This window comes from Acipenser ruthenus, chromosome 14 (genome assembly GCF_902713425.1).
Source record: "Acipenser ruthenus chromosome 14, fAciRut3.2 maternal haplotype, whole genome shotgun sequence".
Taxonomy (NCBI): domain Eukaryota; kingdom Metazoa; phylum Chordata; class Actinopteri; order Acipenseriformes; family Acipenseridae; genus Acipenser; species Acipenser ruthenus.
In genome coordinates, this window is record NC_081202.1 from 33918692 (window position 1) to 33936119 (window position 17428).

A 17428-nucleotide genomic window follows, 5' to 3' on the forward strand; every position below is an offset into this window, starting at 1 on the left:
GTAGACGATGCTGTGTGTTTTCAGTTTCACAGTAAAAGCCCCCTCCTTACCTGATGATGTACAAGATGAAGGGGTAGGGCAGTGTTTTGAGACACATCTGTTGCGTGGCTCCTCTGTCTCTTTAAATACTCCAGATGAAAGGACGATCTTCTCCCTGTAGAGCAACAGCACAGAACACCGTTGGCAGCAGGTTAGAGGGCTGCAAAGTTGGACTGCATGGTCATAATGATGAGAAAACCTTGGGAGCTTGGGGTTAAATCACCTCACCTGGCCATTTTTCCAAATTGCTTTTAATATAAAGTATACAGCACCTCATTTTAGCTGGGAGTTTGTTTCTGTATGTGTTTACATCTTGGGACCCAGGGAGGTCAAGCAACTGCAACCACAGTGCCCATGCTGCCAGCTATGGCTTCTCATAGTATGCAAAGCAGCTGGGCTAAAATAATTCTCACGCTATACTTGTATTAAATGCCCATGTGTTTGTTCATTAAATTCAGTGGTTCCCAGGATAATGTTTTATTATGAGAATATTACTTTATCCACTGACTAATGATGGCTTGGCATATAACAATGAGCACAACAGTCCTCAAGACAGAGCTAAAGTTTTAAGTATGACATCATACCATCAGCCTTCATTGTTTCCCTGTTGCCACGTTCAACTGTGCACTCCTTAAATACCAGTCTATCACAGTCTATAGATAGACTGCAGTAATAGACAGCAATTAAACAGCGGTTCTGGGAATGGGAAGTACCCTTCTGCGCCCTTGTGCCGCCCGGTTCTCTGCAAGGCCTGCCAGTCTCACCTAGTGCTTTTGGGCACAGGAAGGCTCTTGTCGGGGACTGCCAGTCCTTCGCATTCTCCTTCCTGTCACCCTGCTCCATAGGAGTTAGCTGTTTGTTCTCCTCATCTTCGTATGCCAGCCTGAAACCACACAACACATCAGCACTTTACATCTGCTACTGTAGCGACGCTGTCATGCTAAGCAGTTACTTTAGGTACTTGCATGCAGGAGGTAGGCATTTCCAATCGCAGTTTGAAAAAATATGTTTCAGGCACCCTAAGTAGCCAGATAGCCATCAGTGCCATGAAAATAAGTCACTGTCCCAGACTGTGAAATAACTTCTTGTATCTAAAAGAAGGCAAGCAAGACCATCACAACTCGATAAACATTTTACTGAGTTAAACATGTAGGAGTAACAAACACGCGTGCAGGCACCTCCCCTCTCCACTACGCCCTTCTGCTGTAAACACAGAATTAGAAACATCAGTACAGCGACAAAGGCAGGTTATAATAACTCAATACTGGAGCAACATCACTCAGAACCACTAAGAATTATTGCAAGCACCATACAATAGCTCAGTACTCTATTGTAGCCTATCATACACTACCGCTGATAATAATGCTGGTAAACAGTTGTGAGAATGACTACCCAATAAGAAAACTATTAGAAAGCCTACATCTCGGTGGACAGCATGCTCTGCTCTCTGAAGTACACAGCGTTGTCGTTGAAGTTCTCGTCGTACGTCTCATCGGGAGACGCCTCTTCCCGGCGGATGATGGGCAGACGGCTGTCTCCGGAGTCAGAGCTGCGAGGAGAAGCACAGTCAATACTGACACACAGGCCACGCTGACACACAGTCCACACCGACACACAGTCCTCACTGACACACAGGCCACACTGACACACAGTCCTCACTGACACACAGGCCACACTGACACACAGTCCTCACTGACACACAGGCCACACTGACACACAGTCCTCACTGACACACAGGCCACACTGACACACAGTCCTCACTGACACACAGTCCATACTGACACACAGTCCTCACTGACACACAGGCCACACTGACACACAGTCCTCACTGACACACAGTCCTCACTGACACACAGTCCATACTTACACACAGTCCTCCCTGACACACAGGCCACACTGACACACAGGCCACACTGACAGTCCATACTGACACACAGTCCTCACTGACACACAGTCCTCACTGACACACAGGCCACACTGACAGTCCATACTGACACACAGTCCATACTGACACACAGTCCACACTGACACACAGTCCTCACTGACACACAGGCCATACTGACACACAGTCCTCACTGACATACAGTCCACACTGACACACAGTCCACACTGACACACAGGCCACACTGACAGTCCATACTGACACACAGTCCATACTGACACACAGTCCACACTGACACACAGTCCACACTGACAGTCCATAATGACACACAGTCCATACTGACAGTCCATATTGACACAGTCCACACTGACACACAGTCCACACTGACACACAGTCCACACTGACACACAGGCCACACTGACACACAGTCCATACTGACAGTCCATATTGACACACAGTCCACACTGACACACAGTCCATACTGACACACAGTCCACACTGACACACAGTCCATACTGACAGTGGGCTCTGGTTTAGACATTCAAATACTCAAACAAACACTGCTTGAAATGCCTGGCAAAGATCACCATGCTCGTATTCATTCATGTAACAGAATTTATAAATTACTCTATCAAAAAGATAAGAATGCAAAGAAAACCATGTGAAATAAATAACATACATTCTGCTGTACAGAACAGAGTTTCTCTCCATTTATATACAGGTTATTTGATGGGGAACCACACTTTTTGCACTGCTGATAGAATTTTTTTTTTAACTGTAATATGATACAAATGATACTTTTGCTTTTCAGATTATTCAAAATGAAAGAATATTTAAATATTTGTTTCAATTTTGAAAGAATATTCAAACCTGAAAAAAAACAAAGCTCATCCGAGCATTGGCAGCAATCCCATCTTAGTCCTCTGAAACCTCATTCAACACTGGATGACACACTGGGCTTATTTACAAAAATGACCACACCCAACCACCAATGACCCAGCCATGTCGCTCCTCTCCTTTCACCCATAAAGCTGTGTGAGCTACATGCCTTAGAATGAATTAGCATCAGCCCATTGAATTGAATGGGAAGGCAAGGGTTGGATGTGGACTGCAAACCTTCCGGTTCAAACACGAAACCTCTTACCATTCAAGCCCTCTAGTGGAGAGGTAAGTACGGGTCTTATTAACTGATCACCCGCTAGGAGGAGATTCATCACATTCTCCCTCGCTTAATAAAAGCTCTTCCTTTAGCATGTCCACCAGGACTAGGAGAGGATCCACTGCAAACTGGACCGGACTAATATTTTTTTGATACAATCATGACTCTGTGGGACTTTGTTAGCAACATGTTTGCTCATTTTTTTGTATTTATATCAGACTTTCCCCATCATTAGACTAGAACTGTCTGAAGAAATCAGAGAAACCTACCCTGCAAGGGTTTCATAACGTGTCCTGCAGGGTGGAAGACAAAAGCAGAAAGAGGACGTTTCATTAAAGTGAAGACTGAAGAAAAATGGCCAGACTTAATAAGCAGATAATGGGCTCTCTTAAGAAGGCTTTAATCATGACATTTAAAAGATTAATCGCGTTATCGTACAACTTGCCTTAAGATTACACATAATAGAGTACATGCTAAATATTGTACAAAAGCAAGACACTTTCATCAACCATCTTAAATTATTTGAAGCACAAATACCTTCAAATTGTTTTATTAGGCTTCCAAGCTGGCTTGGGAAGCCTATTGTTCTTGTAAAAATCATTAATATTTTTTTATTTTTTATTATTGTCGTTTTTCCTCCCAAAACTTTAACTTGCTCCTGTTCGCACATGGTATAACCAATCAACATGAAACTTGGCAGGTATCACCCCATGTAGATTACAGTCTAGATGCAAAAAAATTGATGAAATCAACCAAGATGGCGGCATGACGCATTTTTGGGAAACACCTTTCAAAATCTTCTTCTTGGGAACCGGTGAACCGATTGATCTGAAACTTCGCATATGTTATCAGCAATCAAACCCGCTTCAAGTTTGCAAAGCAGAAGTTGCTGTGATAAATTTTACTATCAAAATGGCTGCCACCAAATTCGCCAAAACACACCCAAACATCAAACCGCTTCTATTTGTAAACCGTTTAACCAACTAACTCCTAACTTGGTAGGCGACATCCTGGGGACAATGGTATTCAATATGGCAAAATGGTGTTCTTTTGTAAAACAAGATGGCAACCAGACCTACGTTTCATTCTTAAATTTAAAACCGCTTTAGTTGAACACAGTTTAGTTGATTAACTCCAAAGTTGACAAGCACCATCCCTGTGTCAATACAATTGACTTTTTCAAAAATGGTGTTTGTGGGGGGCTCCCGAGTGGCGCATCCAGTAAAGGCGCTTCACGTGGAGTGCAGGATGCGCTCTATAGTCTGGACGTCGCGAGTCGAGTCCAGGCTATTCCACAGCCGACCGTGGACAGGAGCTCCCAGGGGGCGGCGCACAATTGGCCGAGCGTTGCCCGGGGGGAGGGAGGGTTAGGTTGGCCAGGGTGTCCTCGGCTCACCGCTCACCAGTGACCCCTGTAGTCTGGCCGGGCGCGTGCAGGCTTGCCTGTAAGCTACCCGAGAGCTGCGTTGTCCTCCGACGCTGTAGCTCTTGGGTGGCTGCATGGTGAGTCCGCAGTGAGAAAAAAAGCGGTCGGCTGATGGTACATGCTTCGGAGGACAGTGTGTGTTCGTCTTCGCCCTCCCGAGTCAGCTATTCTAAATTGGGAGAAAATAATAAAAATAATTGGCAACGACTAAATTTATAAAAAAAAAGAAAAAAAAAAATATGACCACCTGACGCATTTTTTTAAAAACCTTTCAAAATCTTCGGTCAAATGTAAAACTAGCTTATCTCCTTACAAAGTGCAGATAGTTTAATGGTTACTATGGAATACATATAGGAAACCATATGTGCTCGATCAAAAAATGACCCTGCCTGTGACCTTTGACCTCTCCTTAAGTTTAAATGTAAAACTAGCTTATAACTCCTTACAGAGTGTATATAGGTTAATGGTTACTATAGAAATCAGATAGGAACCCATCTATGCTCTATTAAAAATTACCTTGATTGTGACCTTTGACCTCTCCTTAAGGTTAAATGTAAAATTAGCTTATAACTCCTTACAGTGTGTAGATAGGGTCATTGTTGATGTTTAAAGTTATAAAGCATCGTGAGATAATGAACTAATGGAGTAGTTTGAATTGAAACTGCTCCATAAAACTGATCTGTTGCTGACACTTGTGCTGCAATGCTACAGCTTGCCAAAATTTCCACCTGGTACTGAGCTTGGAAGCCGAAAAACTGCCTGGCAGTTCTAGTCATCATTATTATTATTATTATTATTTACTGTCCCCTTTTCTTTTCATTTTATAAAGTCTGCAATCATTCTAAAGGGTTCTTATTGAAATGACTCAAACAGTAATTGATCATTTTGTGTTATGGTGCTTATACCTTCAGTTCTAATTGCCTGTCATAGACATGCAGTGTGTAACACAGGCTAGGTCAGCCAGTGTTTCTATAGAAATAAGATGGTGTTGGTGTCTGCTCTGCTGAACAGTAGATGCTGCTATTACTAATGCTGGATTTCTTTTTTTCTTTACGATAAAAAATAGCTTTTTTCATGGCATTTCACAGTCTATAGGTATTTTCAAGGTATTTCACCATTAAACATAATATTTATTAAAGCATTCAAAATTGATAATGTTCTTAAATATTTAAATGCTTACTTGAAATGTAAATGCTAAATTGTAGAATATTTCGTTTTTATGTCCACCTTTTAAAGACATTCTATTTTCACCATCAGTGAATTATCAAACAAAATAAAAACATAAATAAATGTAAAAAATAACAACAGGCACGTGAAATGTCTCCTCCTTGTACTGGATAATGCGAGCTTTAGCAGAGATATTAAATGGATATAAAACTGTTGATGTTTTATTAGTTAAGAATATAACAGAATACAACCAGATGCCCCCTATTCTGTGCAGAAATAAAGCCTGATTAAACCCACTTTTTAAAACTCAAAATTTAACAGTGAAAATACTGAAATGAAAAAAATTAAATTAAAGCAAAGTGATTTATCGACGTTCACATGCTGTGATTAATCAATTAAAAAATAACTTCAGGACGAAAAGGTCCAATACAAATAATAACAGTACTAATAATAATAGGGGTAAACTCTGATTAGAGAGCACTGTTAGGTTGAGGGGAATGGCTGCTATCAAACAGACATCATTACATGGTGATGCAGGACTATCAGGGTTTCATTGACATTATAAATCATTACATTGTACATACTACAGCAGCTTAAGGAAATGGGCATTGGGTGTGAGCCCAACACTCGTACAACATTGGGAGTTTCTGGACCCACACTCAATCTGCCAATGAATGGAGAATGGCATTGCCTTTTGGAGTTGATGTGATTGGATACGTTTTCATGGGTTAATGCAAGTAAGCAGACTAAGGAAACACATTTTAGCACTAACCCGAACATCGCTTTGATGCATATAACCATTTCAACTAATACACCCTCACTGCATCGGTATAAAGCCATACTCTGCTGCTATAAATCATTTGGCTGAATGCATCATTTACCCTTGCTTAGCAAATGCTTTGGGCACGTGCAACACAATGACAATATATTTGCACCATGTGGAAAGGACTTAATGCCAGCACTACATCTGTGCTTGGTGCAGAACAGGGCTCAGTGTGGCAACGGCTCCATCATGAGTGTATGAGAGCTAGAAGTCAATATACTGTGATGCCACTTACTGCTAACCATAAAGGTGTAGCAGTGTGTAATGAAACCTGAACGGGCTCTGAGGCACATTACATGAACACAACCTTTTCCTGGTCATGCAGGGTCCCGTCTGGATCTCTTGGGTCATTAAAAGCTAGTGAGTAATTCTATCAGTCAGCCGTTCTTTAAAAAGGGCATTCGATACTGTGCTTTGCACTGACCAAAATGTTGAAGGAATTTGAGGCTTTAGCTTCATTCGTGGCAGTAAGTATAGCACTTTTCATACAATTTAAATACACAACACAGGCTATTTGAGTATACTGTAAATTTGTCCGTCTTCTTAAAATGGAAAATGCCACAGACAAAAAAGTAAGGGAAATACTCCACAAGCTACTAGTAACGATACTGCTTCTGAAATGACCTGCATGTACGTGATCTTTTAAAGATTATATCAATAATACTATCACTGTCAACATTTCTTATGCGAAAATGGTATTTGCATGGATTATGTACTCCACCCTGAAAGGAATTCATGAAAATGCTCTCCGAAGATAATAATAGGCTCACAAGGGAAGCTGTATGTGGGAATTGTAAAGTGGAACAGCATTTGCCCAAACAGCTCTCTCTATAAGAGGTACTTTATTTTGGAACTCACTTCCTTCAGAAATTAAGGTCTTAAGGGATTTTAAAATATTTGGTAATAAACTTAAGGCTTGGTTGAAACATAAATACAATAAATAAATAAAATAGTTAATGTTGCTTGTCTGAAATGACTTGTGAAGGTACTTTTATCTTCAAGTTCAGTTCTAGCTGCCTGCCACAGGCATGTGTAACCCAGGCTAGATCAGTCAAAGTGTCTTTATATAAGGGCCAGGACCATCTAGCAATTAGCTTCCTTCTGTATGGCTGGCAACACATAGCTGTACACTAGATGGTGCTTGCACTTACTACAGTCAGCACTCGGATATCTGTTACCCAGATACACGTCAGTCGCGTTTTACCACCCTTGTATTAAGAATAAAATCAATCCCCATTATATATGTAAGCAATGAATGCACTTGCCTCAGTCTGTCTTTATTGTGCACTGCAGTTACACAGCGCTTCCTCCAAAAACAAAGAGAATGAGACAAGGCACAGTAATGTAAAAGTTAATCATTAAACAGTTTTAGATACTGTGGTTTTCAATCTGTGATCTTTAGTTGTTTATGTGCATTTTCATTTGCAAGTGAACTGTGACATTAGCTCCTTATCGAGCACTATATTCTGCAATTTTGAACACTGATTTTGGATACTGTTTTAATCCTGGAAAATTGTGTTTTTCTTTTTTTATAATCTTTTGCTAAATTGCATTTTACGTTTTAAGCAGTTCTGTGCATGGGTAACATTTTGATTTAATTTTGCTGAAATGTGTGTGTGTGTGTGTGTGTGCAGGGCAGGGGGTTGTTTGGGTGGGAGGGGGCAGGTTACAACATGCTCACCTACATACACATCAAATCAGATGAAATAATCAGATATGCATCACACTCGTTTAACCGTCACTGAAGTCAAAATTTTATAGGGTCAGATATGTGAGTGCTGACTGTAATATTAAGACAGCTGGCTGATCTAGCCTGTATATTACATATGTCTATAGCAGACAACCAGGATTGAACAAGTAAAAGCACACAAAAATAACACAATATTATTTGTGATTTATTTGAGATTATATCAATAATGAATGTTGCTTGGTATTATAAAATGATGATTCTAAATAGCACAATATAAAGCTTTTTTTGTTTTTTGTTTTTTTACTTCCTGGCTCTACAAGGGAGTGGCATACAAAATTGTTGTACACTACACAGCAATTCATATAAAAATTTACCAGGATAAATGATCAGCCATTTTAAAGATTTGCTATGAATTCCCTAGTTTATCCCAGTTTGCAATATGTTTATCATGTTTTCACATGCTTGGCTAGCTTTACCATTTTTTCAGTTTCCTTTACAGTACATTGCTATGATTTTGCCATGGCCTACCGCCCTAAAGCCTTTACAAAGGAAGATGGTTCAAGTTCCGGTACCTCTTGGAGCTGAGCTGCCAGGCCGCTGCCCGCAAGCTGGCTGTCAGGGGGGCGCCTGGCCCATCCACGGTGGTGACGCTGCTCTGGTAGGTGGTGGGGTTGGGGAAGCCCCCGATAGCTGTGTTGTTGGCATTGTTGATGTTGGCGTTGGAGCCTGATAAGGAGTAGCTGCTTGGGGTGAAGGTGGAGTCGAGCAGCTTCTCGTTGGATGGAGATTCCAAGTCTCCTGGGCTGCACCCTTCCTTGCTGATGTGCAAGGGCCGCTGGGTAGTGAAGGATTGTGGGAAGGTGTTTCGTCCATCGCTCTGGTAATAGTTGACATGGTTACCAAACAAGCCGCCAACTCTCTGTTTTAAAAAACCAAACAAGTATGTCAGTAACACACATATATATATATATGTATATATATATATATATATATATATATATATATATATATATAAAGTTAAAACTGCAAGAAACTACCAGTTTACTGGTGTACATTTTTATTTATTTTTTATAAAAATTTTGTGTGCCCAATTATTTAATCCCTGATTTTCTCCCCAATTATTTTTCTCCTCACCGCAGCAATTCCCCACACAGCTCAGCAAAACTGAAGGTTCAGTGGACGTCCTCCAATCTCTCAACTGAGCCAGCTTCCTCTTTTACACCCAGGAACTCGAGAGCGGATGTCAGCAAGCTACCAGCCTCTGGAGGAGTCTACTCTGAGTTAACTGGGCGCCTGTCTGCAGGGTTTGCTATAGCGTGATGATGAGAAGCAGTCCCTGCCAGTTTTGCCTCCCTAACCCATGGGAGCTCCAGAGCCAATGCGACTTTGCATAGCCATGACGCAAACCTGTGCTGTATGACTCACCTTGCAGATCACTCGGCTGTGCTTTTACCGGGTGAGCCACTCTGGGACCCCCAAATACTGTACATTTTTAAAAACAGTAATTCTGTATATAGTGTGGATGAAGGTCATGTAATTACACTGAAGGCGGCACTAGCGAAAATATTCGTCTACTTCACTTCGTTTCTTAGATTTCTGACTGAGCATTTTTGAGTTATGTATCACAAACATATCCTGCAATAAGAAGCATGTTTTAGTAGATCATGAAGTAAAACTTATGAGTCAAGTAGACAATATCATCAGTGTAATTACTATGACCTTCATCAAGTATGTACATACTGTTTTTAAAATTTACATCAGTAAAAACTGCAGCATTGGTTTTATAAGTCCAGTTAAGCAATGAAGAACATGGTTTTAAGAAGGGTCAGATCTGCCCACTCCTGGGTTAGAGTTAAAAGGCTCAACAGCACAAGGACTGGGGTCATTCTTTACCCTGGAGATATCGTCCTCTGATGCAGCCATCACAGTCTCCTTCATGGCCTTCTCGAGCTCCTCCTCCACTGTCAGATCTCCTGATATCGCTCTGCGGATCTCCGGCCCGATGTCATGCAGAGTGCGTAGGCCAGCCTGGGATACAATGCACACAACTTCAGATACCGAGCACGCAGTGAAACAGGCCTACAGGTACATAGCATGCTATCATAAGAACCACTAGAGGGTGGTTCAACCAAAAGAATTCAGCACCTGTGTTGTTCTATGGTGGCTTTCACTCATTCAAACATTAGAGAATGTTTGGTGGCTAGTGGTGGGTTTTGGGGTGTCTCTCTCTAAGTTGTGTTGAATATGATGCACTGTTTATTCCCTTTAATGGGGATTTACCTGCAAGGACAGAGAATTTTTCTGAGTAGGTTTCCCGACCAGCCCCTGCTCCTTACGCTTCTTAAACTTTCGGAAATACTCCTGGATCAGGAAGGTGGCATAAAACTTCCCAACCGTGACTTCATCATCTGGAAGGCAATATAAACGAGACCCTGGTACATTTCAGATGTAATTAATACACCACCAGTTATGGTCGGAGGTTGTTTCCATCACGAAACTTGATCAACACAATCACAGAATGCAGCCAATGTTAAAACAGCAGGTTCTACAAAACTTGAACGCATGAGTTAATTAAAGAATCATTTTTTCAAAGTCTGTTTTGATTAACTGATAAAGGTTCCAGACTGTTGTTAAAGAACAACCCCATTCCAGACCAGTTTCATTAACATCAACCTGTAAAAACAGACTTAAAGAAATATTCTTCAAATAACTTAGCTTGTAAAATAGGCCCTAAAGCGACTTCCCACTCTTGAGGACTTTGAAGATATATGTAGAAACCACTAGTCTCTACAGTACCAGCAACTGCAGTGAATAAAAATATGCATCGCTCAGTCCTTTGCTTTATTCATATCCCATTACGGACTCAGGTTAATCTGCTGATCTCACCTCCCGCTGGTGGCACCACTTGATCCAGGAGCTTCATGCTGGTCCTTTTCCAGATTTTCTTAATGATTGCTCTGAGCTCCTCATTTGCCTGGTCCAAGTTACCTGGAATAAGGTAAAAAATAAAAACATGTTATAAGAAAACAACAAGGAAAACAAATAGCACATCTATATGGACAGAACACAGCATGCTAAACAGCTATAGCAGGAATGGAAATAAGACTCCCACTGCATAGCAGTTTGAGCCATTCCTGGTTTTACTGTTAGTTTAATGAGACACACCTAAGCTTGTTACCTATACACTGTGGCTAATCAAGTCGTAGTAAAACGGGTGAAATAGGATTCTGTGTAGTACTGACTTCTAACTGGTTGGTAATTGAACTGGTTGTTAATGGTCATTATGAATACTTTGAAAAGAGAACAAATATGTCGAAGATTAAATATTGGTCTAACTTGATAATCCTGTACCGCACTACAAAAAAATGCATTAATTCCAGAATATCCCAGTATTCAACGCTATAGAAAATATTTTCTCATTTTGGAATCTACCTTTCATTCATACAAATGCAATGACAGCATGACACTGTTTCAAATCATGCCATGTTGAAAAGCAGAAAATAATTCTCTGAATTCAGCTCGATTTTTCCATACGTTGTACTTGTTATATAAGCAGACTACCCCCTGAATGTTATTGGAGTTTCCTCTATGTCTCCTATGACAGAATACAGTAGAAGAATCCTCCTCGCTGCACAGAGAACAGAAGCCAGCTCTTACATTACCTTCAGTTTTTATCCGCAGTGCAGTTCGTACCAAAGCAAAGAGAGTGGCGTTAAACATGACCGTGCCGTCACTGTTGAGAGGCATGTTCATGGAGACCAGCCGCTGGAGGAGAAGAAAGCCGTGTCAAAAACTAAACCGCAGCCATGACATTGGGGATTCATACAATTACTGTAACAATTTGGAATGCTGTTTTGTGAATTGCCAAATACTGTATTACAGTGCTTTGTTTTGCATTCATTTTCATTGATTTTCTTTGGTTTTAGACACACTGCTGTACCTGCTGACACTATTCATTTATAATGCCCTGATGTTAATAAAGCAACTACAATGTAGTATAAGGACCCCCTCAGATACGATATTTTCATATATCCCATGGACCCATGGACCCCTGGAACCAGTCAAATCAGATGTTCTACTGGACAACAACACCCTTAACTTAACAGTTTCATAAGACCAGGCAGAATTGATTGTGTTAAGGATTCCTGTTGGCTATGGCCTCTCTCTGTGCAAGATGGATAAATATGTATTAGAAAGATCTGCTCTTGCTACAATACAAATTATACATGAGTTTATTGTATCAAAGTTACAAGAAACACATTACTTTACCTTTGCTGTATACCGTGTTTTCCATATTACAGCAATTTACTTTCAGTGCGTTCCCAATGGGGTTTATATTTTTGTTATTCACACGCCATAGATAAGTAAACTAGGGAATTACATTTATTTAACTTTTACTCAAGAATGTTCACCAGGAGAAATAGCTTTATTCCTCTAAACATCGCAATGTATCCAGTAAATGCTCCCCCCTGAAACAAAGCTGGTGCTCCGAGTGGCGTATTATGGGAACAAAAAAGAGGCAGCTTGATCTGGATACACTGCAATCCTTAGAAGACTTTTAGTTTTTTTCCTGTTGAACGCTCCTGAGCAAATGTTGAGAAAGGTATTGTCATCCATGATGTGCTATTAAAAATGTCAAAATAGTCTGCAACATGTTTACAAATATAACGCTGTGATACAGACAACATGGGATACAGCAAAGGCAGCGTAATGTGTTTCTTGTCAATTTTGCAGGTTGTTGTAACACTTTAATACTTTAAGTGTAACATGATGATCACTGCCAAGTTTCCAAACATTTACCATTGATTCCTAACCTTGTAATCCTTTGTGCACTTGCTTATTTTATACAAAGTAATTACATCTAATACCAAGGAGCAGGAGACTCTTTTTGTACAGCGATTTCATTAATTCAATTACTGATACATCTGTTTCATTCCTTATTAACTTTGCTTCAAAACGGACTGCTCAATATCAGTTTCTGAAAGCTAGCAGATATGACCTTCTGATTATTACATGTCAGCAGTCCCACCCCATGTGTGTTGTAGCCCCGGAATGGGTCCCTCCTCATTACTGTGTGTTGTAGCCCCAGGACGGGTCGTATCCCATGACTGTGTGTTGTATCCCATGACTGTGTGTTGTAGACCCAGGATGGGTGGTCAAGCTTGGGTGTTGTTTTACCTTGCAGGCGACTCTGTGAGGACACAGCTTCCCAAAACCCAAGGGGGGCTGGATTCTCCGCAGCAGAGTCACCACATCCAAGTGTTTTATCCTTCCCCTGTGGAAAAGCAAATGGAAAATGATGAATTACCACAAGCCAGCCTTTCCCTAGTTCAACCTGTGCAAGAAGTGTAAAGCCTTCTCAAGAGTGGTGCAATGCGTGAAACTACGATTAAAGCCCCAGTGGATTATCACTTGTAGGGGACTGAAGACTCTTATAAGTAGTTTAACCAACCAAAAAAATCAGCAAAGTGAAAAAAAGGGATCAGCCATAATGGTCCCTCGTTTTTATTACCAAAATAAATATTCAATTAACCACAATTAATAAAAATAACGATTGCTTTGTTGTTTTAGACAGCTATGGTTTCTAAAGTTTTAGTTTATCCAAACTTGGGTTCATAAGCACTGGTGGCCATGATGGTAATTAAACAAAAAAAGCATTGCAGAAATTGTGCTAGAGAGCTTAATCTATACAAGTGTGCTTATCTTAGTGATAAACCCTCTTCTTTTGCTAACATATATGTTTTGATTCTTCAACAAGAACAAGAGTTTTTCCACTTTTTCACTATTAGTATTAATCATTATCTATGAACAGATACAATTTTGTTTTGCATGTGATGTTAAAGTGTCTAGCACCATATCGAAACATAAGTAGAGTTATTAGACTACTTATACTTTGCAAAACGAGGATTTTGCAAACGGTGTATTGCTAGCCCTGCATCTTTTATTGTAACGACAGGATGAGAGCAACAAAAAGATGACCACGATTTAAAAGAAGCAGTGCTGACTTTGCTTCCGGGTCGTATTCAGCCCAGATCCTCTTGAACTCGTCTAGGTGGTGGGGTCCGAGGATTGACCAGTCTCTCGTCAGGTAGTCAAAGTTGTCCATGATGACAGCCACGAAGAGGTTAATGATCTGTTGGTGGAACAAGTGTTCAGGACTGGCCAGTCACATATACACTTATCATAGGTGTTTTAAAATAGCTACTGTAGAGGCATGCTCGATCCGCCATCAGCCAGTGCACCTCATCAACCAATTGCACACAAACGCACTGTAGTCTCCCTTACTTTACCATCAGTAAATGGGAACCCCTTATGGGCTGATCCAGTCCATCCTTCCGCCTGTCTGTCTGTCACAGACAGTACACACGATAACTGCCTTGATTTTGCACCTATCTTCAGCAAACCTCTAGCATACACTCGCAGCCGCTTCAGTTTGCACATTGCTCACTCACCAAGAAGGCGCAGAGCATGTAGAAGCTGACGAAGTAGAAGATGGCAAAGTGGCTGCCGCAGTTCTCTTCCTCGCTGCTGTGTCCCGGCTCCGAGCCGCTCTCACAAGGACGTGGGGGCTTACAGGCCAGCATGATCTCCTGCCAGGCCTCTCCTGTGGCACACCTGAGGTGGAAGAGGGAAGGAGGAGGGCATCTTAAAAAATGTAGGATTCAAATACCAAATGGGTGGTACAGACCTAGAACAGGCCCACCAAGAGAAAGACCTTGGTGTTGTAATAGACCCATTGCTATCAGCAGCTTGATCCATTCCTGGTTTTACTATGAGTTTAATAAGACACACCTGCATTTGTCACCTATATATACGCTGTGGCTAATCAAGCTTGTAGTAAAACCTGGAATGGCTGAGACTGCTATGTAATAGGAGTCTTAGTTCCAACCCTGAGAATGCTTGGGTAGGGTATATAGTCAACAGTGTAGAGTACAAATCAAAGGAGGTTATGAAGAGGTTGTATAACACAATGGTGAGCAGCTAGAAAACTATTCAATTCTGGTCCCCACATTACCAGAAGAACATTCCTGGCTCCCATGGCCTTGGAGGGAGCCCAATGAAGATGAACCACACTAATCCCAGAGTGATTCATTCCAAATCACTGGGTTCCTGCAAGACCTGACCAAATTTTGAGATTGAACAGGTACTTGGAACCAGGCGAAGACTGATGGGCCAAATGGCCTCCTCTTGTTCTTACGTTTTTTTAATATTCTTATGAAAGACACACGTCTTAAATACAAATCACATTTTCTAAGGAAACAAGCTAAGTGAAATAAAAATGGCTTCATATTAAAAGGATAAAAGAAAGGTAAGCCAAATAATAGCTTATAAAATATGTGGTTTAAGTTAGTTTATTCACAAAAGGTCCTATATTAAATCACATTGTCAGATTGCTATTGGTAGGTACTCAACAACTGTGTAAAAAAGGGCACAAGGGCAAAAGACTTTGTTTTGTGTTGAGTAATTAACACACTGTATTCCGTTTAATTAATACTGAACAGCTTCAAAATTCTAAAGGGAATTACACAAGTATCGACCCACCCCTAGTGTACAGACAGAGAAAGAAGGAAAATGCACGGTCTGTGGGAGTCCATGAAATTCTTCAGAACACAGACCTTGACTGTAGTGTTTGCATACATTCATTACACACTTAGGGAATTTACATTAGCTGACCAGACTGGAGAAGAGGTAGAGCTGGTGACAGATTCACACAACCCCACAGATACTCCTCACAGATACACTTCATTATTGAAATCACCTGAAGAGCAGCAGCACAGCCTGGGGGAAGGTTTGGAAGTTGTTGTTTCTGTTAATAGTACTGTTGTCCCTTAGCGCAATCTTACCAAACATCTACAAGAAGAGACAGAGAACTGCTGTAAAATGAAAATAACACAAGCAGGTACATTTACGCAAAATTATCCAAACTGGAGTTCTAATTCACTTTATGAAAACTATGAACCCCTAAACTCTGCAGTCAGCATCCCTGCATTTCACGAACAATTGACATAGTAGGATAATCAACACTGGCATTCGTTTTATTGGTCCTCCCCACCCCACTGCCCCCTCACAGCAGTACTGCTGATCTCTGCTCGACAGGAGCTGCAGTATCTTGCATTCACTCACCTGCATCCCAATCACAGCATAGATGAAAAAAAGCATCACTATGAGGAGAGCTACATATGGCAGGGCCTAAAACGAGAGAGGCAGGGCGAGAGTGTTAGTATATTTTACATGTGGGCATTTTAATATAAATGCTTTAGTTCCTGAGTGAATTCCTGGTTCCCACACCCATGCAAATACTGTATAAAAAAAGAAACTGGACTAAAGAAACGGCATACAGACAAGGCAGGGTAAAGGCTGGAGCTGATTGGATGTTGGATGTTTGGAGCACCTGGGAATCCACCTGCATTACAGTAACCACTTGACTTTAAAGTTAATATGTATTGGTTTGCCTATTTAACAAACTTCTGTTTACCTCTGTTTCGAGCAAGTTTCTTCTATACATTCATGTAATGCTTTTGGTTGCTGTTTGAACATTACAATTATTATATGTTACTACCCACAGCATCTCCAGCTCAGTGAAGTTATGCTAAGTTGTGGTACATACTGTGCTTTCTAACTGTGGCATACCTTTTCATTGACAGACTCCTGACATGAGTACAGCACCTCACTCTATACAGTTTCACAATGGAAATGCAAGAACTGTTTTAAATCCGAAACCTAGGAATTCGTAACTTGCAAATGTACCATTCTGGTCCTTAAAAAAGAATAACAATGTATGTATTTTTTGTGTTTTTGTTTTTTATATATTTGAATCTTGAGCCAATACAGTTTTGGTCTCATGTATTACCTGTCCAGACAAATAGAGTTTAGTTTAATTCATGTTTCAATCTCTTACTGTTTATCATGTTGGTGGTTTGTTATTAGGTCACGTTTTAAGTAATTAAGTAAGGTGACTCAGAATATAATAAGTAATTTGTCATGATCATCTTTTAACCACTGAAGGGAGATTGTGTTGTTGCACTACATCAGCCTTAGGAGCTGTCATAAGCAGAGCAGAACAGAACAGTGGTGGGGCTAGAGGACATGCAAGCTGCCCTGTCTTCAGTTATCTTGTACAACTCGCTGCACATGCCTTCCACATAATTGTAACAAGTGACTGTAGTTCTTAGTGACTGTTGGACAATCGTGAAAGCATGGCGACTTGGTATCTTTTAGTTTTGAGAGACATAACTGGAAGT

The 17428-nt window shown here is 40.8% G+C and overlaps 1 protein-coding gene across 2 annotated transcripts in view; it reads right to left on the bottom strand.

The window, feature by feature from the left end:
- The window catches only part of LOC117419745 (voltage-dependent L-type calcium channel subunit alpha-1C-like), a 342930-nt gene that overhangs the window by 8958 nt on the left and 316544 nt on the right, over window positions 1–17428 (bottom strand). For both annotated transcript variants that reach the window (XM_058986425.1, XM_058986423.1), the window contains 14 exons: window positions 16311–16376; window positions 15946–16037; window positions 14639–14801; window positions 14192–14319; window positions 13365–13461; window positions 11849–11951; window positions 11073–11174; window positions 10467–10594; window positions 10080–10214; window positions 8759–9105; window positions 3350–3373; window positions 1460–1588; window positions 804–922; window positions 51–154 (listed from right to left, as the gene is read on the bottom strand). In XM_058986425.1, coding sequence (XP_058842408.1) covers window positions 51–154; window positions 804–922; window positions 1460–1588; window positions 3350–3373; window positions 8759–9105; window positions 10080–10214; window positions 10467–10594; window positions 11073–11174; window positions 11849–11951; window positions 13365–13461; window positions 14192–14319; window positions 14639–14801; window positions 15946–16037; window positions 16311–16376 — 1737 coding nt within the window. The remainder of the gene's footprint in view (window positions 1–50; window positions 155–803; window positions 923–1459; window positions 1589–3349; window positions 3374–8758; window positions 9106–10079; window positions 10215–10466; window positions 10595–11072; window positions 11175–11848; window positions 11952–13364; window positions 13462–14191; window positions 14320–14638; window positions 14802–15945; window positions 16038–16310; window positions 16377–17428) is intronic.